The sequence below is a fragment of the Leuciscus leuciscus genome, assembly GCF_965113295.1.
Source record: "Leuciscus leuciscus genome assembly, chromosome: 5".
Classification (NCBI taxonomy): Eukaryota; Metazoa; Chordata; class Actinopteri; order Cypriniformes; family Leuciscidae; genus Leuciscus; species Leuciscus leuciscus.
In genome coordinates this window covers 7,374,389-7,397,240 of record NC_138729.1, presented here as the reverse complement: position 1 = coordinate 7,397,240, position 22,852 = coordinate 7,374,389, and the positions used below count along the sequence as shown (strand labels likewise).

At 41.2% G+C, this 22,852-nt stretch overlaps 1 protein-coding gene and 1 long non-coding RNA gene across 2 annotated transcripts in view; one reads left to right on the top strand and one right to left on the bottom strand.

Annotated features, from left to right (window-relative positions):
- LOC309499671 overlaps positions 1-14,982 on the top strand; it is an 84,661-nt gene extending 69,679 nt beyond the window's left edge. The window contains exon 3 of the long non-coding RNA XR_014206318.1: positions 14,175-14,982. This is a non-coding gene — a long non-coding RNA (uncharacterized lncRNA). The remainder of the gene's footprint in view (positions 1-14,174) is intronic.
- The window catches only part of LOC309499631 (neuronal migration protein doublecortin-like), a 52,580-nt gene that overhangs the window by 14,751 nt on the left and 14,977 nt on the right, over positions 1-22,852 (bottom strand). Inside the window, exon 3 of the mRNA XM_082170989.1 lies at positions 20,492-20,826. Within this exon, the coding sequence (XP_082027115.1) occupies positions 20,492-20,826 (335 nt within the window). The remainder of the gene's footprint in view (positions 1-20,491; positions 20,827-22,852) is intronic.

Genomic DNA, 22,852 nt, shown 5'->3' with positions numbered 1-22,852 from the left:
CTTCTTAGGGTTATATTCGTTTTCAGCCTAAATGTCACATAAAAACAAGCTGTAGTTGGTCATTTTGCATGTCATTCAGATGGCCTCTTCCTATCTAAATGGGTTGTACTTGGCCAGAATAATCTTCAAAGCAGACTAGACTTCATGCGGTTAGTTGAAAGCCAGGCTCTGCGACATGTGACAATGCTATTCAAAAAGTCAACTTGAAATGCAGATTTACATGTGACTGTTTGATTATATTCACAGCTAGAATAATCACTACATCTTATGGCTCTCGCACACAAATAAAAGACATAGAATGACACCCCCTTTAGCCCCTAATCCTTGCCTAACCAGCTGCCAGGACCACATGCCTCTTATTCGTCAATAACCCCTCCCAAACACACCCTTAAATTTAATATAGGTCACACAAGAGTCCCATAACCCACACACACTGCCAGTCTGTAGCCTGTCAATTATTAACAAAGTCCTTAATTGTTTGAATGTTCTGTCCTGGCCAGATCGAGCAGTGCACACATACATGAACTTATGCAGTGGTCAGTCTGAAAGGTGTGAGTTCACAATGGTATATTGTGCCTGTGTTTTTGTGCGTGTTTTCAGATACAAAGGGTTACCATGGTTCGAAGTTCATCTATTATGCTTTTTTGCCCTTTTTTTCTTTCTTTTTTTTACCTTTCCTTTAGTGTGTAATATACATGTGTGTATATGCACATAACATAACAATATAACACCTTTTTTTGGGAGAATGAGTCAGTTCGACCAACTGTTGAAGTTTGCAGAGGATTACCAAGGAGTCTGATGTGTGAGTTGGCAAACTATGCAAGCCTGAGGCATGTACTGGAAATATGCTTTTTATGAATACTGTTATTAAATAATATTTTATAACAACCTGCAAAACCCTTTCTGTCGAGAGAAATAAATTTTACTATACTTTCTTGTGCATTCAGATTAAATCTTAAGTTGTTAAGCGAAATCAAGGAGTTTAAAAGACTGGTTCATTCTTTCTATATACTTTAGACATGTAGAACAAATCCATGTTTATGCATGTCTGTAATGTGAGCTGTAATGAGAGTTGCCTTATCCAAGATGTAGGCAACTCAATATTGGTCAGTCTTATCCGACATAAAGGATCCGCGAATGAAACTGTGACCACAATTAGCAATATGCGTTCACACAAATAACTTTTTATTTGAATGTTTCAAACCCAGACAGCAACATAGTGTCGGCCCAGATCCGGCCCACATTTGGTACACGTGGAATCCACTCGTACCAGATGTGGGCCGGATCTGGGCCGACACTATGTTGCTGTCTGGGAACATGCATTGGCACAAATAACTTTATTTGAATGTTTCATTGATATAATATGGCACTGAGTTGTTAGAAAATAAATGCGTAGTGCCATCGTTGCTTGATGACGTAAGGAACCAATGAATCGTTTTTTGAACCGGTTCATTGAAACGATTCAATAGATTCCCTGAGGTTTGCCGTATTAAATGATCTCTGGTAAATTGTTCTTGTTCATTGTGACAAACATCCTGCTTCACACTACTCACAGCCGGAGCAAGATAAGGTACAGATACAGTACTTTGTACAGATAAAGTATGACGTGAAACACATGACGTATGTATGTAATTTCCTGCTAAATTTGTCCTGACAGCTGAAATATGAATCATTAGTATAATAGGTTTATCAAAGGCTAAAGAGGTTGTTTAACAGATAAGATTTTATACACTTTCTCATTAATAGCATTTTTTACTAGCAAAAAGTCTTTAAATCTTTATATGCTGCACAATTTCAGATTTAGATAAAAACAACAGGTGCCAGGTTCTCTAACAATCAAACAGGTTGCCCCTAAGTCAGCTTGGAAACTAGAATATCACTCTTAAAATATTTGCTAGTCTTAAAACATCTTGCCAGTTCCATTTTACAAATATCACTGATACCATATGAGGAGGAAAGACAGCAAAAGCCTGGATAATATTCTTAACACCATCCAGATGTTTTCAGACTTGTTCTGGAATAATACTTATATCAGATCTCATATCTTTCATATCCATTGGAACATTCATATTTAAAGAATTTTTTTTCTTAAAATACATTCTCTTAACCCAGTTTATTGTTCATGGACTACTATTAGTATGTCATTCATGGGTTTATCTCCACCAAAAGTGTAAACATAGAGCCTCCCAGGCACCATAAAACATAAAAGTCTGCTAAGATCCATCAATCTCATTCCAGCTCTTTTCGCATTACATTGGAAAATCTTCGGTTACAGGCAATAAAGCCCAAATTCACTGCATTTAGACCTTCAAAGATTAAACAGGTCTTGAACGTGTCAAAGCGAATGGGACATTGCGATGCAACGCATTACAATGGACACTTCAATACCATACAGCATCATCACGCACCCGTTCAGAAAAACAAATGTCTTGTGTAGACAGCCTCAAACAGCTGTGGTGCGTCATGTCAAAACACGCACATATTTTGGACGATATGTTTGCAAGGTTGTTTGAAAATTGCTTTATTTTGTAATTCTGTTAGGTGCCATTAGTGTCACAGAAACAACATACTTTACCTTTCATTCATATTTTGTCATATTTTTATACTCAGATCACTGCAAATAAATGGTTAGAAAGACAAATCAATGAATATGAATGATGCTGGCACATTCATATACAAAGTGAATGCTTCATACCATGTATATATGAGTGATCCAGTGCTTTAATACACTGTAATAGTGCCAGACTGATATGTTAGCTGATATTCAGCTGTTTTCAGATGAAGCTGATAATCACACTTAAAGTACTTGGCCGATTAACAGAAGTGTGTCTTTTTCAAAGTACTCTGCCAAGTGATAATGCATATTTTGTGTAAATATTGTGCAAAATAAAATTGTGTCAATAACAGCAAATTACAGTCAATTACTTATCTGTATTATTCAATTATAATGCTGGCTCATAATGGCAGATCACATCAGCCTATAATTTAGCTATTCAGATTACTGATAGGTCTGAGATGTAATTCTGTTCATTTACAAAAATAGAGGCGTGTAAATTTAATAAGAGTAAATGAGTCAAGTGCTTTTTTTATATCACACTATTTTAAGGAGGGTTTTGCAAATACATTGTAAAATATCAAAGGCATGTGCTGTACATAGCCAAAACAAAAGAACAAAAAATGAAGACACAGCCCTCGTCCCTCCTCTGGGAGCTCTATTTGTTTTGGGGATGGGCGGTGACTGTCTGCGCTTGCATTTATGCTGCTATTCATTTAGCAAAGGACGTGAATGATAAATGATTTTTAAACACTCTCAGATGTGGAATCGCCCCAAGTAATCACACTAATTAATGTCTGCTCTCACTTAAAAGAGAACAGTAAAGAGGACTTAATGGCTAACCCAAAAACCCAGAAAGGTGTGTGTGTGTGTGTGTGTGTGTGTGTGTGTGTGTGTGTGTGTGTGTGTGTGTGTGTGTGTGTGTGTGTGTGTGTGTGTGTGTGTGTGTGTGTGTGTGTGTGTGTGTGTGTGTGTGTGTGTGTGTGTGTGTGTGTGCGCGCGCGAGTATAGCAGCAGAACGTGCAAAGCCAATGCCAAAAAAACAATACACACAGGCAAAAAAGGTGGGAGACTAACAGAAAGACAAAAGGAAGGAAAGAAGAGAGAGACACAGTCAGAGGACAAAAGGAGAGAAAAAAAGGACTAGGTAAAGATGAAGAACAGAAAGAGCAAAATAACTAGTCTTTTTTTTTCATCACACTGTTGTGCTTGCACATTTAAAACTTGTGTGTTCTGTAGACTTACTGGCTCAAGTAAATCAATCAATCAATATATATATTGTGGCGAGCACGACGAGGTCGAGGGCCGTTTGAGGACGGTGCGAGGCCGGTGGCGCGATTGATAATGAGCGACACGTGCGCGACGCACCGGTCTCGCATCTCTCACGGAGGAGCGGAAGCATAAAGGAGGAGCGACGACAGTGAAGAGCGAGAGAGGACAGGCCTGAATTTTATTTGATGTGTTTCTGTTTTGTGTTGCCAGCAGTCGTCCGTGAGGGGCTGCTGGCTTTTACTTTCATTTTTGTATTTGTTTATTTATTTATTAAAATGTTGAATGTTCGCCGGTTCCCGCCTCCTTCTTCCCATAACATCTGTCTGAACCCCGTTACATTGGTGCCGAAACCCGGGAAGAAGGAGTGACACGCTGTCGGAGAGCCCTCGCTGCTGGGGGGGATCGCGGTGCTGAGGAGGTCGGGCAGCACGAGGGAGCGACGGCCGCCGATTGCTGCCCAAGGCGATGGTGCTGGAGCGAGGGAAGATCTGGTGGGACGGAGAGCTCGACACCGTGCTGCTGGATCGAGGAGGGGTGGCTGCCGTCCAAGAGGGAGCGGAGGAGTCGCTCCCGTTCGCCGTGGGCCGGAGCCTGTTGCCGTCGGCCATGATGGGGGTGGAGCAGGGAACGGGAAACTCGCTGCCGGCTGCCCTCGACAGGAGGAGTCACCGCCGGCCGCCAGGAGGCGGAAGAGCGTCGAGCCGTTCCCCAACGAATGTCCAGTACCATCGCATGGCACCGCGAGTGACTCTCAGCCGGTTGAGGACCGAGCGGCAGTGTGTCCGGGAACCGGATCATTTTTTTTTTTTTTTTTCTCTCTCTCCCCTCTCTCGTCTCTGTCGCTCCTTGTGCTTCCGTTTCCTTTCTCTCGTACCTCGTCTATCCATACCCCCAGCCCAGGTACAGCAGCCGCCGTTATCGGTCCCCCCCGGGGAGGGGGGGGAGTAGGCGCAGTCGCGTGGGTGCCCCCCGGCCTGCGAGGGGTGATGGGGGTATGTGGCGAGCACGACGAGGTCGAGGGCCGTTTGAGGACGGTGCGAGGCCGGTGGCGTGATTGATAATGAGCGACACGTGCGCGACGCACCAGTCTCGCATCTCTCACGGAGGAGCGGAAGCATAAAGGAGGAGCGACGACAGTGAAGAGCGAGAGAGGACAGGCCTGAATTTTATTTGATGTGTTTCTGTTTTGTGTTGCCAGCAGTCGTCCGTGAGGGGCTGCTGGCTTTTACTTTCATTTTTGTATTTGTTTATTTATTTATTAAAATGTTGAATGTTCGCCGGTTCCCGCCTCCTTCTTCCCATAACATCTGTCTGAACCCCGTTACATATATATATATATATATATATATATATATATATATATATAATATATATATATATATATATATATATATATATATATATATATATATATCAGTAGCTTAAAGTCAAATACCTGCTAAGCTCTGTCCTACCCAAGAAAATCAGATGAGAAACTGGTTCTAACAAAAGACAGTTAAAAACGAGTGTCATCCTTATTTACCTTGAATAATCTTTTATCACAGCTTCCAGGAGCAGCAATATACTAATACTGTATACTTTTATATTTATTTCTGATGAATAGAATGAACATCATACCTGCATACAAATCCTTCCCAGCAAACACATGATGTACCACTTATGTAATTCATTGGTACGTTTTAATAATTTCATGACATTGGATGCTCGTAATTTCAAATTTAATTTTCTCTTTATATATAGTTAAGTGATATACAGCGCCCACCTCCACATTTGCATATGCAATTGGAGAGTGCGTATACAAGCACAGTATAACGTCTCACAGTTCATTTTTTTCTGTACCTTATTTTGTAACAAATTACCAATATAATATTAGAATAATGACTTGTAGTACACACATCGGCTCCAGCCCGCGAGCTCTCGCCCAAGTTGGCTGTCACGCCTGAGAGTTCATCTCTGGCCAAGATGGCCGCCTCTACACCTGTGGCCGCCTCTACACCTGTGGCTGCCTCTACACAATCTGGCTTCAGAGCACATCACAGCACTGAGACTGCCCTTATCAAAATTACCAATGACCTCCTCATCGCTGCTGATTCTGGACATATCAGCATCCTCATTCTTCTAGATCTCTCGGCAGCCTTTGACACAGTTTCCCATACTATCCCTCTCAACCGTCTAGCTGAATGTGTTGGCCTCACCGGCTCAGCACTCTCCTGGTTTCAGTCATATCTCTTCAATAGGGAACAGTTCGTCACCTTTAGAGACTCCAGCTCCTCCCCGGCCACAGTCAAACAAGGTGTGCCTCAAGGCTCTGTGCTTGGACCCCTCCTTTTCACCATTTACATGCTCCCCCTTGGTCAGATAATATGTCACCATGGTCTCAGTTTCCACTGTTATGCTGATGACACACAGCTGTATATCAGCACCAAACCATCCACTCAGCTTCCCCCACTGTCACTTGTTGACTGTTTGAATGAAATAAAAACCTGGATGTCATCTAACCAACTCAAGCTAAACAGCAGCAAAACAGAGCTAATGGTAGTGGCTCCTAAGCCGCTGCTCTTGATGGTAGGTGATTTACTCCTCAAAGTGGATGGTTGCTCCATCTCTCCATCCCAAGAAGTCCACAACCTTGGTGCCATTCTGGATTCCACCCTTTCCTTCCAGTCACATGTCAAACTCATTACCAAATCTGCCTTTAAAGCAGCACTCAGTAGCTTCGGGACTTCTTCGCTGTATTCTCGCTTTTTGCTCGCATGTTTCTCTCTAGAGCTCCCCCCACAGCTTCGGAATAGATATTTGACAACACTGTCGTAAAAACTCGTTGTTGATTCTCAGACACCAGAGGCTATAGATCAACGACATCAAAGCAGATGGGACGTTCTTTAAAACGTCTTCTTCATTCGGGTTCGGACAGCGTGAGGGAGCGCAATAATGACAGCATTTTAGCAGATTTCTTTTGGCCGTAAAGCAATTGTTTACATCGCGAGACCTGATATCACGCGAGACTTCCTGACGCAGCGGCCGGCGGCCCGCCGGCTCAAAGTTGCAAGTGCGTATTTTCCGCTCACGGGCACCAGGGGGGTGCGAAACGACCACCATTCAACCCGAAATAAGTAATATAACCATTCCAATGACTCCGAAGCTGTTCAGTTAAGGTAAAAAAAAGTTACTTAGTTCACCTTTAACCACCTTAAAAATATCTCCAGACTTCGACCTTTTCTATCAGACTCTGTGGCAGAGTCACTCATTCATGCCTTCATCACCAGTCGTTTGGACTACTGTAATGGTGTCATGTATGGTGTACCCAGCAAGGTCCTGGACAAGCTACAATATGTCCAGAACTCGGCAGCCAGGGTTCTCACACACACCAGGTCGTGGCAGCACATCACCCCAATCCTCATTCAGCTTCACTGGCTCCCGGTCAAATTTCGCATCACCTACAAAATCCTCCTCTTTACCTATAAATCTCTACTTGCCACTGCCCCCCAGTACCTTCTGGACCCCTCACGTAATCTACGGTCCATTTACAAGGGCCTGCTCTCTGTCCCCCACACCAGACTGCGGACTTTTGGGGACAGAGCATTCAGCGTCGCAGCCCCCACCCTCTGGAATTCCATCCCCTCAGACATCCGAAATGCCCCTTCTCTGGACACTTTCAAAAAACTTCTAAAAACCCACCTCTTTACAAAGGCGTTTAACCTTGAATGACTTTTCTTTTGTCTCGGCAGTTATGTGTAAAGCGTCCTTGGGTCCCGTGAAAGGCGCTATATAAATATAAGTTATTATTATTATTATTATTACACCTGTGTCTGCGCCTGTGTCTTCGGACAAGATGGCCGCCTCTACGCCTCTGTCTTCGGACGAGATAGCCACCACGCCAGGGTCTCGTTCCGAGATGGCCGCCATGCCAGAGTCTCGTCCCAAGATGGCCGCCATGCCAGAGTCTCGTCCCGAGATGGCCATCACGCCTGAGTCTCGTCCCGAGATGGCTGCCGCCGTTCCAGAGTCTCGTCCCAAGAAAATGTTGGGGAGGGGCAGTAGGTACCTGATTAGGCTTCAGAGGCCGTGTCTCCCTGGTCGCCTGCACAGCCTGCTTCGCCCTGGTCGCCTGCGCTACCGGCTCCGCCCACGACCCCTGCACTGCCGGCTTCGCCCATGCTCCACGGCCCAGGTCCGCCCACGCTCCAAGGCCCAGGTCCACCCACGCTCCACGGCGCAGGTCCACCCATGCTCCACGGCCCAGGTCCGCCCACGTCCCACGGCCCAGGCCCGCCATGTCCTGGTCCCGTTCCCCTGCACAATCCTGGCCCTCCATTTTCTCCCCCAAGACCGCCTATGTCACGTTGTGGGTTTTGTTTCTTGTTCTTGTCTGTCATGTGATCCCCTGTTTTAGTCAAGTGATCCTGCCATGTGTTCCCTTTTCTGTTGTTTCATGTTATCCTTGGGTCATTGTTTAATTGTTCACAGGTGTCCCTTGTCTTGTCATTAGTCTTTTGTGTATTTAGCCCTCATGTTTGCCCTGTGTCTTTTGTTGAGTATTGAATGTATCCTGTAATGTTGTGAAAGTTTATGTTCTTGTTTTGAGTTCCATGCCCCATCATGCCTTTGTTTTATGTTTGATCAAGTTTTGGAATAAATTGCATTTGGGTTCTCTGCACTACTACTTGCCTTCAGTGGACTTAATTCGTTACACATAGATTTTTGTAAAGAACAAATCCAAGTGTGCATACCCTTAAAAAGCAACTACTGGCAGCAGAGTGAGGTCTCTTTGTTCTTTTTGCCTGGACGTCTCAGTAGCAGCAATACAAGATCAAATGTTTGTCATCAAATAGCAATCACATTACATGACACAATACATTACAGCCCTACACTGTTAACACATATTTCTTATGTTTGTCCCTCTGCCCTGCTGTTTTCTTCCCTTCCAGTCATCTGCAAGGTCACACTCAAAAGTGATGTTATAATACACTGCCCACAAGTCCCATATGACACTGCTGTCATGACAACTGTCTGGCCAGCTGTTTCATAACTGACTGATGTAGGATTCAAGCTGGATGTGTTATTTGCAGTCATATAGAGTATACAGGAGGTTGGGTGTAGCTGTCAGGGGCCCTTGCATTACATACAGTAGAGAAATGCACTGCAGTATGTCATCTGAGGGCGTACTACAGTGTGTGGTACAGTAGATTTAAATGGTTTCTTGTACCACCACGTGTTTGGTCTTGTGAAGCTGAACATAAAGCGTCCACTCAGCGTATTCCTGCAGCACTATTGTTACAGCAATTGCTGTTCCATCACTCGCCCTGCAGATTTGTTGTCGCCATGGCAACATCCTCTGTGATTACTTGCTGTCTATAGCCCGCTCACTCAGCAAAACAGAAAAAAAAAACAGAAAAAAAAGGCAAAAACCTTCTCTTGAATGGCTACACAGATAAGGGCATGTGTGAGAGAATGAAAGAATCTGATTGGCAGTGAGTGAGATCATCCGCATATTAAGAAGGTTCTTTCGTAGTTTTGTTTCTGGCAGCACAAAGACTGTGCTGCATTTTAATACTGGACGTCCATCTTCCTCTGGAGGTGAGCGCATACACCCCTCCCCTAACTGCGCTTACAGCATTGATGTAGAAAGAGAGATATCTTAGCTTTGTACCGCACACACTAGTTACCGAATGGAATACAAATAACCTGCTGGACAAAGAAACCGATCTACGCTGGACATTGGTAGCGATCTTTTTAAAAAACATCGTTTGCCTCATTTGGTTAAAATAAAAAATATAACACACAAAATATAAAATAGATTAAAATAAAATAAATATAGCTGCCATGTCATGTATGCCAAAATGTAGTCCACCGGCATGTATTTTTTCTAATATAATATGAAATATTATTGTCTCTTTAAGTAGGACATCAATATATTCAATCATATCTGGCAACTTGACAGATGTGTTATCAATACCATTAGGATATATAAACATTAAAGTAACATTTAATGATTTAGAATAATTTAGATCACAGATTTCTTTGCACAGATTTTCTTTGAGTATATTTATAATCCTTTGGTATCAATTATACTAATTGAATTTCCATCTGTTTTTAATACATGTGAAGCTATTGAACTATTTACACTGATTTTAAATGGTTAGTTTAACCCCCCCAAAAAAGGAAAATTATCCCATAGTTTACTCACCCTCAAGCCATCTTAGGTGTATATGACTTTCTTCTTTCAGCCTAACACAATTGAAGTTATATAAAAAAAAATATCCTGGCTCTTCCAAGCTTTATAATGGGAGTGAATGGTTCCTTGTTTTTTGAAGCCCAAATAAGCACATCATCCATACATCATAAAAGTAATCCATACGGCTTCAGGGGGTTAATAAAGGCCTTCTGAAAAGAAATCTCAGTGGTAAGAGCATTGCGTTAACAACGCAAGGTTGTGGGTTGGATCCCAGGGAATTGCACATACCTATGAATAAATGTATAGGATAACGCAATGTAAGTCGCTTTGGATAAAAGCGTCTGCCAAATGCATAAATGTAAATGTAAACATCCGTACACGAGTCGAGTTCCGGTGGAAGAGTGACCTAGGATGTAGGAGTAGCCTAAGCTGAGGTGAGAATAAACGGTTCAGACAAATAGAGCTGGGCAACAAACTCAAGATCCTCCGACATTTCTCTTTTGAAATTTTCGTTTTAGACTTCTAATTCATAACCAGTGTTTTGTTTTGCTGTTTCCTCTGCGCTTCTGTGTTCATCAATACATCATGCGTCGGGTCAGAGGTCACTCTTCCACAAGAACTAGACTCACGTACGGCCGTTACCGGAAGCCAGTTATTATAGTTTATAAAGTTATGAATATATATTTTTCTTTCAAAAAACGCATCGATTCTCTTCAGAAGGCCTTAATAACCCCTTGGAGCTGTATGGATTACTTTTATGATGGATGGATGTGCTTTTTGGGGGTTCAAAAAACAAGGTACCATTCACTCCCATTATAAAGCTTGGAAGAGCCAGGATATTTTTTAATATAACTTTTTTATATATTAAGGGTTGTGTTTGAAAAAAGAAAGTGAACTAACCGTTTAAACTATAAGACCCATTCCAATTGATATTAATGGCTGATTGTTAAAAATTGTTAGCCCCCTGAGGGTCACCGTGACTTTGCCAAGTAAGACATATTCCTGGGTTAACATGTTTTGTTGATCCTGGAACAACATTCCTGTCCGAAAATTTAGTCCTAACCCTAAACCTAACCCATAAGTTACCCCTAAAATCTGAGGGAAATGATAGGTGAATAACACTGATGTAGAAGCACCTAACCCTGGTTGTAAGCCTAAACCTGATATAAACTGTAAACTTGTCCATCAAATCTGATTGAAATGTTGTTCCAGGATCAATCAAGGTTAATCCAGGAACACTTGGTGAAGTCACGGTCACCGTATTTCACCATATAGGAATGATATAGGTTGATTTGTGAATAAAATGTATTTTGATAACTTCTTCCTAACCCTTAAGGTTCCAGAATAAAAATCGTACTGACATTATAAGTGCACCTCGGGAAACAGAAAAGAAAATTGCAGTTCATGACCCCTTTCATACGAAAATGATGAGCTACACTAATCATGTCTCAGCTGTGAGGTGTGATACTGTCGAGTGTAGTACTACACAACGGGCACAAGATTTATAGTGTAGTGCACAACCACTAGATTGCAGCCAAATACAGGGAAAGAGAAACAAAATGGCCCCGTCTCTCTTTGTCTCTCTCGCCCTGCCTGCGTTATTCTGTGGACATACCAGAATGAAGGGGTGCAGTTTTCGTGATCACAGACAGAGAATAATTATGCCTCTTTCAGAATATGTTAAACAAAATTGCACCCCTTTCGAACCAAGGGTGAACATCTGTTTCTCACACACACACAAAGTGAAAGATCAAACTGTGCTTTAATAAATTCCACTATATTTTATTATCATATTCCATGCTCAATTCTGCACACGCATATACTTATTAGGGTGTTTGCTAAGGTAAGCAACACCATTACTGCACTGTTTGTGCTACAGACATGAATGATACCTGAAATTGTGTGGCTTGTTCAGGAGAGGTGAACTATTATCTGACTTTTTCTCCTGCGAGACAATAAAATGGATGAGTTCCAAAGACTATAAAAGGAAAGACTATTTTGACTGCCAACAAACCTAACCTTATCACCCTAGCGTTGAGTTTTGCACATGCAAAGAATAAAAAAATAAAAAGACAGGTGAAAATCCAGTAAATGCGTATATAATGAGAGGTGTGTATTAACACAGGTGGGGCCATTTATTTATTTATTGATCATATGAATCAACAAGGAGCTGTAAGCTTTTCAGCTCATACATACATACAGTAAACTCAATAACCCCTCCACACACACTCACACATTCACAATCACACCTCCGGAAGGACGCGCTGACTGGCAGACTAGTCCACCCCAGCTGGGCTCCGTCTTTGTGCAGAGATGTGGTTGCTTAGCAACCAGCCATAGCAGCTGCCGATAGTGAGAGAAAAGAGAGGAGACGCACCTCTCAACACAAGCATCATGCGCCACTTTGACCTCCACATGAAAATCATTGCAGACAGCGTCTCAGAACACCGAGTTTATGAGCTTGAGAGGCAGCAAGAAAACGGGATATGCCTTGTCCATGTGCTGTACAGCACAATGTTTCTAGTCCCCCTTCCATCTTGTTTTAAATTCAGCACCACACACACATGATGATATGCAAATTGTCTGGTAATAACTGGGCGCTCCATGAAGCTTAAAGTCATCTTGAAATCAAAATGGATAATTCCTGTTTTTTTTATCTTTTCAAATTCATGTGCCTGAATGTCTTAAACCCAAAAAGCTTCAGATGCCACGCCCACATTTTGATGCACCTTAAGCTCAAAAAGGCAAAATATTTCTCAAAACGGCAAGCTTGGCTTTATGCAGTACAAATTTACAGTTCTTAGACAAGCTAAAGGAAGTTGTTCACACTAATTAATTAACACGAATTAAACCTAACCCTAACTGCCCAATTAGACAGAAAGTGACCCATGTCACGCATACCAGTGGGGTAGTCGCTGACTCATGAGCAAAAGCGAGGGATGTGTATGTATTTCATTTAGATAAAGTACATTACACTTGCATACAGGTAATAATTCCTTATAGTAACACAGTTTGTTTTTATTAAGTTAGGAGCTATACACTGATGAGCCAAAACATCATGACCAGTCAGAGTTGAAGCAAATATCGTTGATCATCTCCTAACAAGGCCACAAATTAAGGTCCGAGTTCTCGTAAACAACGTGTTGGATATGGGCAGGAATAAAAATATGAGCGACTTTGACAAGGGCCAAATGGCAAGGCGACTGAATCAGAGTATCTCTGAAAAGGCAAGGTTTGTGGGTTGAACCCGGTTGGCAGTGGTGAGAATTGCTTCACTTTTCGACTCAGCTCGGCTCGGCTCGCTTTTCCACAGCAGTTTAGTACCGCTTCAAAGTGGGTGGGATTATAGACTGATCGTTAAAGTTGCTGAAAAAACTTTTCATTCCTGCTCGCCCCATCCAGGATCTGCTCCTCGACTACGTATGCACCTCGTCTACTGACCAGTCGCCACGATTCAGCCATTTATGTTTTCAAGCAAGTCGTTTAAAAAATTGTGCTAACAAATAATACTGCGGTGGCTGTTGCTGACTATTTAAATCTAGCAGGTTTGGTGTCTCGTGTTGCAAATCCAATGACGCTGGTAGTGACGATTCCCTCTGACCAATCAGTGATCTGTAGTGTTTTCACATTACATTTTAGTATCGGTACGCTTGGAACCTCAACAGAGGTGGCACCATTTAAAGCGAGCCGAAGCAAGCCGTACCGAGCCGTATAGTGGAAAAGCGCCATTAGCCTGCAGAATTTTCAGGAATGGTTTTAGGAACATGATAAAGAGCTAAAGGTACTGCCCTGGCCACCAAATTACCCAGATCTGAATCCAGTTGAACATCTGTGGGATGTACTGGTCCAACAAGTTCGATCCATGGCGGCTCCACCTCGCAACCTACAGGACTTGAAGGATCTTCTGCTAACGTCTTGGTGCCAGACACCACAGAACACCTTCAGGGGTCTTGTAGAGTCCATGCCTCTGCGGGTCGACGCGATTTTTTGGCAGGACGGGGAGGACCAACAGCATATTGTTTTGGCTCATCAGTATAAATACAATTCAATTGTGAGAATTAAGGCGAGACACGGCAGGCAAAAACATCGGTTTTTTTTTACTGGTCAATTTTGAGATTTTTGGATATTTGTCTTCAATAGCATGTCTTCTTTCAGACTTGTGGTGAAAAAAAGTCCGAAATACACATTTAGGTCTTTATTTTTCTACACTTTGTCTGTTCGCGTCTGTAGATTTCTCATAAATTCAACAAAAGTTGGCGTTCTTAATCCTCCCGCTGCTCCGCGATCTCTGTCTTCTTCCTGTCATCACACGCACGGCTGGATAGCTCTCTCTCTCCTGTACAATGCTGTCGGATCCAAATATGGTCATTTCCTTTTTTTCAGCAACCAATCGTGAAAGTAAAAGGGCTGAAAGCGCAATCTCATTGGCTGATGATAAATCTTTAAAGCCCGTTTTCTCAAAATGACCTTTCTCTCATTCTCCAAGTACGAAATCTCCACTTCAGTAGCACCTTTATACACCAAACTTTCCAGTCTTGTACCTAGTTATATTATGAAGACATTTACAGAGGGATTTGTAAATATATTATTCCTAGCCTGATTTATATAACATTTTATTCCAAAAAACATGGCGAAAATCATTTTTTTAAGGCTATTGACAGTATATTCTGTTTTACAGGATAACAAAAGTAGATATCCATAAATCCCTCTGTAATTTTTTTCCCATCTAATATGTGAACACAATGAAAAAATAATTTTTAACCTGGCTTTATCCAATACTCAGATTTCGTTTTTTAAAATATATGCAAAACAGCGCATATTTAATTAGATATTGCCTGATTTGCATATTTAAACATTAAATTATAGAAAACTTGTAATACATTTTTTTCTCATCTTAATGTAGGTAATCAACTGGGAAAGTTTCATGGTGATATCTGCTAGTTAAAAATGTTACCCTATTCACCTGTAGTGTCTCGCCTTAAACTGAGCATGTCAATGAAAGCACGCAGCTCTGACAAACCATTAGCATGGCCACTGTAAGCACAGCAAGATGATCAAGAAGATCAAGACAGCAGATGTATCACACAAGTTAAGTCCGCTTGACTGACAGCTTACAGTTTGTTCTCGGATGTACGCTACTGTAGAGAAGAAAAGACGATCGCAACTTGCATTTCATGCCAACTTTAAATTCACACAGGTGTCCATCTGAGTAACCACATTAACTATAAACATGATCCAATAACTTTTGACAACCATAAGAAGTCTTCATTTTCAACAGTACATCTGTTGTTTTATAATTAAACCTAAGGAACATATTTTTCTGGATTCCGAATAGTGTGTTTGTGTTATTTTTAAAATAAATGGCACTTGGTTTCACATTTTCTTACATAATGCAAAGACATTCATAAACAGGCTGTGAGGGATGACATCCTAACAAACCTGGACTCTGAATTCCTCAGCCGGAAGCTAAGAGATTGCTGTTGTCAGCGATTAAGTGTGTGAGACATAAGAGACTCCAGTGGGACCACAGCAAATGCTGCAATTACCCATATCTAAGAAGAGTGGGTGGGATAGAAACAGCTTGGCTTTAACTCTGTAGAAAACTCTAATCCTACAACCTCCATCTGTTAGCATGTGTGTGTGTGTGTGTGTGTAGTGCATCACATTAATACAAAGGAAACACACTCACATAGCACAGAGCTGGCAAACCCTTAAGAGACACAAGCCTTAGAGGAAAAGACAGAGAGTTTGAAATGTGTATGCCTCACGGCAACTGAGGGACCTTGAAAAATAGCTATCTGACTTTCTATTTCCCTCCCTCCCTTTTTACTTCATCCTGGGGGCCTTGACTGTCTTGGGTCTAAACAAATAAAAGTAAAATTTAATCTTAGAAGAGGCAGTGACAGAAAATGAGAAAGAGACAGAAACAGGTAGAGTGAAATATGAAAAAATAAGATTTTATCAATAACTGGATGTAAATGTATTGCTAGTCAGAGGCACCTAACTAGGCTAACAATCTAAACCAGAGTGGAACAAATAATGACCATAAATGACCTGCCATGAATTGGATTTTCCAGCAAGGTCTCCAAACCTCACCTGGAATTTAAAATCAAAATGGCCTTCAAGATAAATGAGAAGGGTTTTTTTCTTTTCTTTTTTTTCCAAGAAGGACATGCTGCACTATCAGATGCTGGATATCTATCTTACTGTAAAATGGAAAGCTTGGCCTGGCTTCAATGGTTTTCTTTTTTACACACAATCAGTTAGAGTAATACTAAAGCAAACAAAGATGAGCAGTTGAAATAAGTCTGGGCAACATCTAAAAAAGATCGTATGAATAAACCAGAAAGACCTGTTTAGAGTCTACAGCTAAAGAAGTCCAGACATTACTTTGTTATATCTTGACAAAAGCTTCAGTGAGCGCATGCTTTGTTCTCAGTGCAAACATTTCCGCTTTGCTTTACAAATCCAAAATTTAGGACTGAATATCCGCTCTGTCCTTATGCAAGTGCTGTAATCGGATCTGTGAGGTCAAAATCCAGAATTGGTAATATCAGTTGCCATAGTAATGATGTAAGTGTTAGCAGCATGCATGATTTTCATCAGTTTGAAAAGAGAGAATGGAAAATCTAAGATTTCTGTTGCCGAAATTGATCATACTATATGACCTTAATCTACTCTAATGCCCTTTTAGCACCATTCAATGAATTTTAATTCCCAGCATGCAATTCCTGCTAAAATATATTTCCTACTTCAGTTAACATGAAATTCCCTGAATCTTTCCTGACATATTACTGTTATCCAGTCCAATCTTTTATTTATTAGAGTTGAAAATGCAAGTCTTGTGTGGGATGTACCTCTCTTGCTACTCATGGATTTTCATCTTATCTGAATTTTGCAGTTCAGAATCCGGTTCTTAAGAACTCATTATGGAGCAGTTCTGCTTGAGTGAGCAAATACAAAGGATACTCAGGAAGGACAGAGTGAGATAAACGGGGCAAGAGAACATGCTTATGTAAATGTTAATAAAATGAAGGAGGGATACAGTAGACGAGACTGACAGAAAAGGAGAACAAGGAAAGAGAAAAGCAAAAGGTTAAAAGAGGGTCACGTCCCTCCTGCTCTGCAGATGCATGTTACAGCTGCAATTAATGATGATATCAAAGTGAAGCAGACGTGAAGGATTAAAGATCCAATGATCCAAATCAAAAAGCAAGCACACATCCAGCTGCACATTAATAAACACAGCACAGTTAGCTGATAGTGTTTTATACATATGGAGCTGTAGATCTTGTAAAATGAACAATGTGGGTTTTACATGGCTTGTTGCTGATCTAAAATGGTTTACAAGCTCAGTCAGTTCCCCACCAGCTGGTCTACCACCGAAACCAGACCAGTTTGGACCGGCTAGTAACTAGCAACCATCTTCCAAAACACAGTTTGTACCTTAAATTGGTTTTAATTGAGTTTTCCAGTAGAGTGAGCAGGTTTTTAAAACTGAAACCTAATCTACTTACTGGTAGTCCAGCTAATTAACCATCTAGACAAGCTTAGAACAGCTAATGGCCATAAATTATGAAACTAGCCAAACAATCAGAAGCTGGTTTTAGCTGGCTTTTGGAGGATGGGGGAGTTTTAGTTGGAGCTGAAAATCAATATTTTGGCTACTGGTGCTGACAGGAAACATTTCAGGAGTCAAAGAAAAATGATTTACAGGAACACAAATATAAAATAGAAGCATTAAAGAACAATAATTGAATGATGGCAAAGGCTGTGGTTTATACTGTGAACCAAAACCTTCCATTAGTGAGGTTGAATGAATGGCTAAATTATATTTGGCCTGCAACGCAGACTCCCACAGGAAACATAAAACCTAGCTCAGTGGAATTTGATTATTGCAGTGGTGTGGTGTGTGGTGTGTGTGTGTGTGTGTGTGTGTGTGTGTGTGTGTGTGTGTGTGTGTGTGTGTGTGTGTGTGTGTGTGTGTGTGTGTGTGTGTGTGTGTGTGTGTGTGTGTGTGTGTGTGTGTGTGTGTGTGTGTGTTGCATTGGTTTACTTTTATGAATGACTGGCAATTCATTTAAAAAAAACAAAAACATAAAAATAATCAAACTAAACAAAGAGTACCTGTTCATATACTCTGATGTTTCACATTCGGAATGGCATACTTCCATGTTTCTCATTCTATTTCTGTAGTATATTTACTGTGCACAATGTGCAAATTGATGGAATACCTTGATGACCTACTACAGCTGCCAAAACGTGTAGTAAACTACAGATCATACTGCGTAAGTTTCTGTATCCCACAATACAACACACTTCTATGTACTAGTAGATGTGATAAACCTGAAGAAATTTGTCAAAGGGTAGAGATTTTGAATCACTGTCTCTATCGTTATTACTTATTTCATTCTGAATACAGTGTCTCAGATCGTCTTTTCACACTGCGCTTAACCCTGGGTTATCATCATTCTTAACCCTGCTTTTAATCTTGTGTAAAGTAACGTTTCACACTTAGAAGTGAGGTTTTACCCGGGGTTATGAAACCCTACTCAGGAGACCTCTTTTATAGTGTTAAGCCCGCATTACGGTGGCAAGTTTGTACAGAATGTTATGTTTAGATGCTTAGTAACAGACAACCAATCGCGTGGCTCATATTCACATGTTTTGGACAGTCACGGAAACACTGCACATTAAAGCAGCGCATTAAATGCAGTTTTGGCAATTTCGCTTTTTGCTCGCAGGTTTCTCTATAGAGCTCCCCCTACAGCTTCGGAATAGATATTTGACAACACTGTCGTCAAAACTCGTTGACTACTCTCCCCCATCCCATCTTCTCCCTCTGGTCATGTGCATTTGTTTTCAAAGAGGCCGGCGAACACATGGAGCCATGTCCACTGAGGTATGTATGATACACAGAAGGCTAGCATATAAATGTTTAGATAGTGTATGTGCGCAGTGCCGTAAAGCAATTTGTTACATCGCGTGACCTGATATCACGCAATACTTCCTGACGCCGGCCCAAAGTTGCAAAGGTGGTTTTTCCTCTCACAGGCGCTAGGGCGGTGCGAGAAGACCACCATTCAACCCGAAAAAAGTCATACAACCATTCCAATGACGCCGAAGCTGTTCAGTTAAGGTAAATTAAGCTAAAAAACTGCATAGTTCCCCTTTAAACAGTAGTTTCAGTGTTTGATGGGAGAAATGTTAAATGGTGACAGAAAACACAACAATTGGAGTGAAGAAAAGACCGTGAAGGATGTGAAATGCTAGAGCTTTTATGTAAACTGGTCGCGTAGTTCGTATAATCAATGACACTGACACCACAAATATGCAAATAAGGACATTAACCCAAGGTTAGGAATGTACCGTGTGAAACGACAGCTTATGAATACCAGGGCTGGAGTGAGAATTATGGATGGGGGATGTGGTGTGGAGGAGGTGATTTGATTCAAAAGCTTGAGATTGATTCTGATCTTGATTTAGAATTGATTCATTTGGCTAATTATCAAGTACAGTAGTGCCTACATGTTCATTTTTACTCAAGGAAAAAAATCTCTCTCAAGTAATGCTGTAAACATACAGGGAAACCTGTCAGCTGGTGTTATTATCAAAGGTTAAAATTAACATCTCATTCTTACACAATTATTTATTATTAATTGTTAAAGGAACACTCCACCGTTTTTTGAAATAGGGCTTATTCACTTTCTTTCCTACATTTAGATAGGTGGGCAAATGCATTTTTGTCTCAGTGCATGCATTGTTTTAGTTTGACAGGGTCGGCGTTAGCTTACCTTAGCACAATGAATGGAATCCTTTGTTGCCAGCTAGCATGTCCTGAGTAAAAGTGATATAAAACATTTAAAAAACCCACCTAATTAGGGGAATATCTTGTGGCCTGCGTATTCACAACAAGTACAAATAGTGATGCAGATTAACACTAGGCGATTTCCTAGGCAGATATTGACTTATATATTAAGGACTATATTAGGGGGAAGCACAGGCGAAGCACTGCTACTTGGGCGTGATATCTCTGCGCCCAAGTAGCAGTGCTTCACCTGTGCTTCCCCCTAATATAGTCCCAAGTCAATATCTGCATAGGAAATCGTCTAGTGTTAATCTGCATCACTATTTGTACTTGTTGTGAATACGCAGGCCACAAGAAGTAATTAGGTGGGTTTTTAATTTTTTTTTATATCACTTTTACTCAGGACATGCTAGCTGGCAACAAAGGATTCCATTCATTATGCTAAGCTAAGCTAGCGCCGACCAGCTAGTGTCAAACTAAAACAATGCATGCACTGAGACAAAAATGCATTTGCCCACCTATCTAAATGTAGGAAAGAAGGTGAATAAGCCCTATTTCAAAAAACGGTGGAGTGTTCCTTTAACCCCTGGGTAAATTATGAGCAATGTGAAACTTGAAGCAAGATAACCCAGGATTCACACTTTCAAGTGTATTCAAGTGTATTAGTGTACTCCTCACATACCTGTTTGCCATCCAGTGTGTAGATCCTTTTCACGGCTCCGCTCTCGAGTTTGATGGCCTCTGTGATGTCAGTGAGCACCTGCTCGAAAGAGTGTGCCGTCTTCTTATTGAGCAGCACACGGACAGCCTTCCTCGGCTTCACCCCGCTCCTCATCACCGTCACCAGCTTGGGTCGCACAAAGTCCTTGGTCTCCCTCGCCTCACAGGCGGAGCGGTTGGCTAGCATGTTCTTCTGGCTGGCTGATGCTTTCACGTTGACCGACCAGTTGGGGTTCACATTTTTGGTGTAGTCCACTTTCTTGTAGAAGTTCTCGGAGGCGCAAACATAGCTCTCACCTAAAGAGGTGGAAAACACAGAAACAGAGAAAGAAAGATGATTGGTTGAACAGCTCAACACATTTCTGCTACAGTACATTTAGTTTGACAGCTTTGGTTTCAAATGACAACTATTGCTGATTTTCAGTGTTTTGCTACTATGATGTATGAGGAATGTAATTGCTTTCTATAACCTTCACCCTCTCTGCTCTCTCTAGTGGAATGAGCAGCAACCTCCATCTGAACTGCAGAAACAATCACATCTTTCAAGAAGCAGTCGAAGACACACCTTTTCCGCCAGCACTTAACCACTACACATATTTCGGTGATGAATTATGCTCTTCTATTGTAAGTTACGATAAAATAATATGCTAAATGCATGAATGTAAGTTTGAGCATGACTTGTGATGTGTCCTGATAAAAAAAACAACTTGATGAAATGGTTTGTTAAGATAAACTTTATGATGGCTTGAGAATGCCTGACCTAATTAGTTTTAATAGCCAGAGGATTAAATGTTTTATATAGACTTCATCGGATTCAGACAAAAAATAGATTTTACATATCTATAACACAGTTCCCAATAGGACTCCCAATTATTCCCAATAATTATGATTACTAATAGGATAAACTGACCCTGCAAAACCCCTGGAGGGGGGGTAAATGTACAGGAGCAAAACATTATTCCAGTTCAATACAAGTAGAGATATGATAAATATTATTATTAAATATCCAAAGAGAAAAAAAAAAAATATATATTTTACTTTGTAGTAAATGTGGGAATTGTTTCGCAATCAATTCCATTAGGATCCTTTAAGATTGCCTCCAAATCATGCCACAAATTCCATCAGGAATCCTGTACACATTCCTTTAGGATATTTGTGACTATGGGGAGCAGTCAATGGTCCCCACAAGGAAAACAGCTTAATAAACATACTAAATAATGAAAATATAAAAATTAAAAAAGTTTTCTGTAAGGGGTTGTAGAAAATAGTATTAGGGGTTGTATAAGAACGTACGTGTGTGTGTGTGTGTGTGTGTGTGTGTGTGTGTGTGTGTGTGTGTGTGTGTGTGTGTGTGTGTGTGTGTGTGTGTGTGTGTGTGTGTGTGCGTGTGCCACACTCTTAAATGCATAGACAGTGCGGTAAACATGCAGATGTATCACACCAACAGACAACACAGAATAGCTGAGCTCCAGAAACACACGGTTGAGCGGTTGAGTGTGTGTGTGTGTGTGTGTGTGTATGTGTGTGTCTGGGTGCCACACATTTTGAGCATGTTCCTCTAGGCTCCTTTATTTGCTGTCTGCTCCCAGCTTGATTCATCTCAAATTCAACATATACTGACAAGGCAGATTTGCTCTGTAATGAAGAATGTCTTGCCTTTTCATGTGGAAAACATTTGCTGCTTCGAATCGCTAAAATTGTTGGGGATGAGAGTACCGGCAACATGTGAGAAGTGCCAGTACGCAAGAAAAAGTGAGGGTACACTACAGATTAAATGATAGAAGTGCCGTATTGTGCCCTCGTCATCTTTAATCTAAATAATTTCCCCTCCTTTTTACAGCGACATCTCTTCTCTTCTCTGACCAATAGCAAACCACAACTATCCAACCATCCAAAAAATTCCTGATGGACTAAATCAAGTCCCTCCTTACATTTCTTCTTGTTTGAGAAGCAGTTTCACTCAGATATACGTCACAGTAGGGAAGAAAAGTCTTGAAAAGGCTTTAATCAGACTGACACTGATCATTTATGCCACAATTAGCTGATAAAGCTGTGATCACTGATTTATCATACAACCCGACTCAAAGTACATCCAAAATGTGTTTCCCCATGTGAACTATCTATGCAGGAGAAGTGCACTAGCATTGACTCCATACAATTTAAGAGCTGGATTAAAGTAATTACCATGTTTCACGGACTGAATGACTGCTAAGCCCTCTGATCTTTGACCCATGTCTCTAAAATGTTAGCATACATGAGGGACACAGTTTGAAAACACTAGCCTACTCTGTGGTTTTTAAGTTTAAGTTACATTATGCAAAAT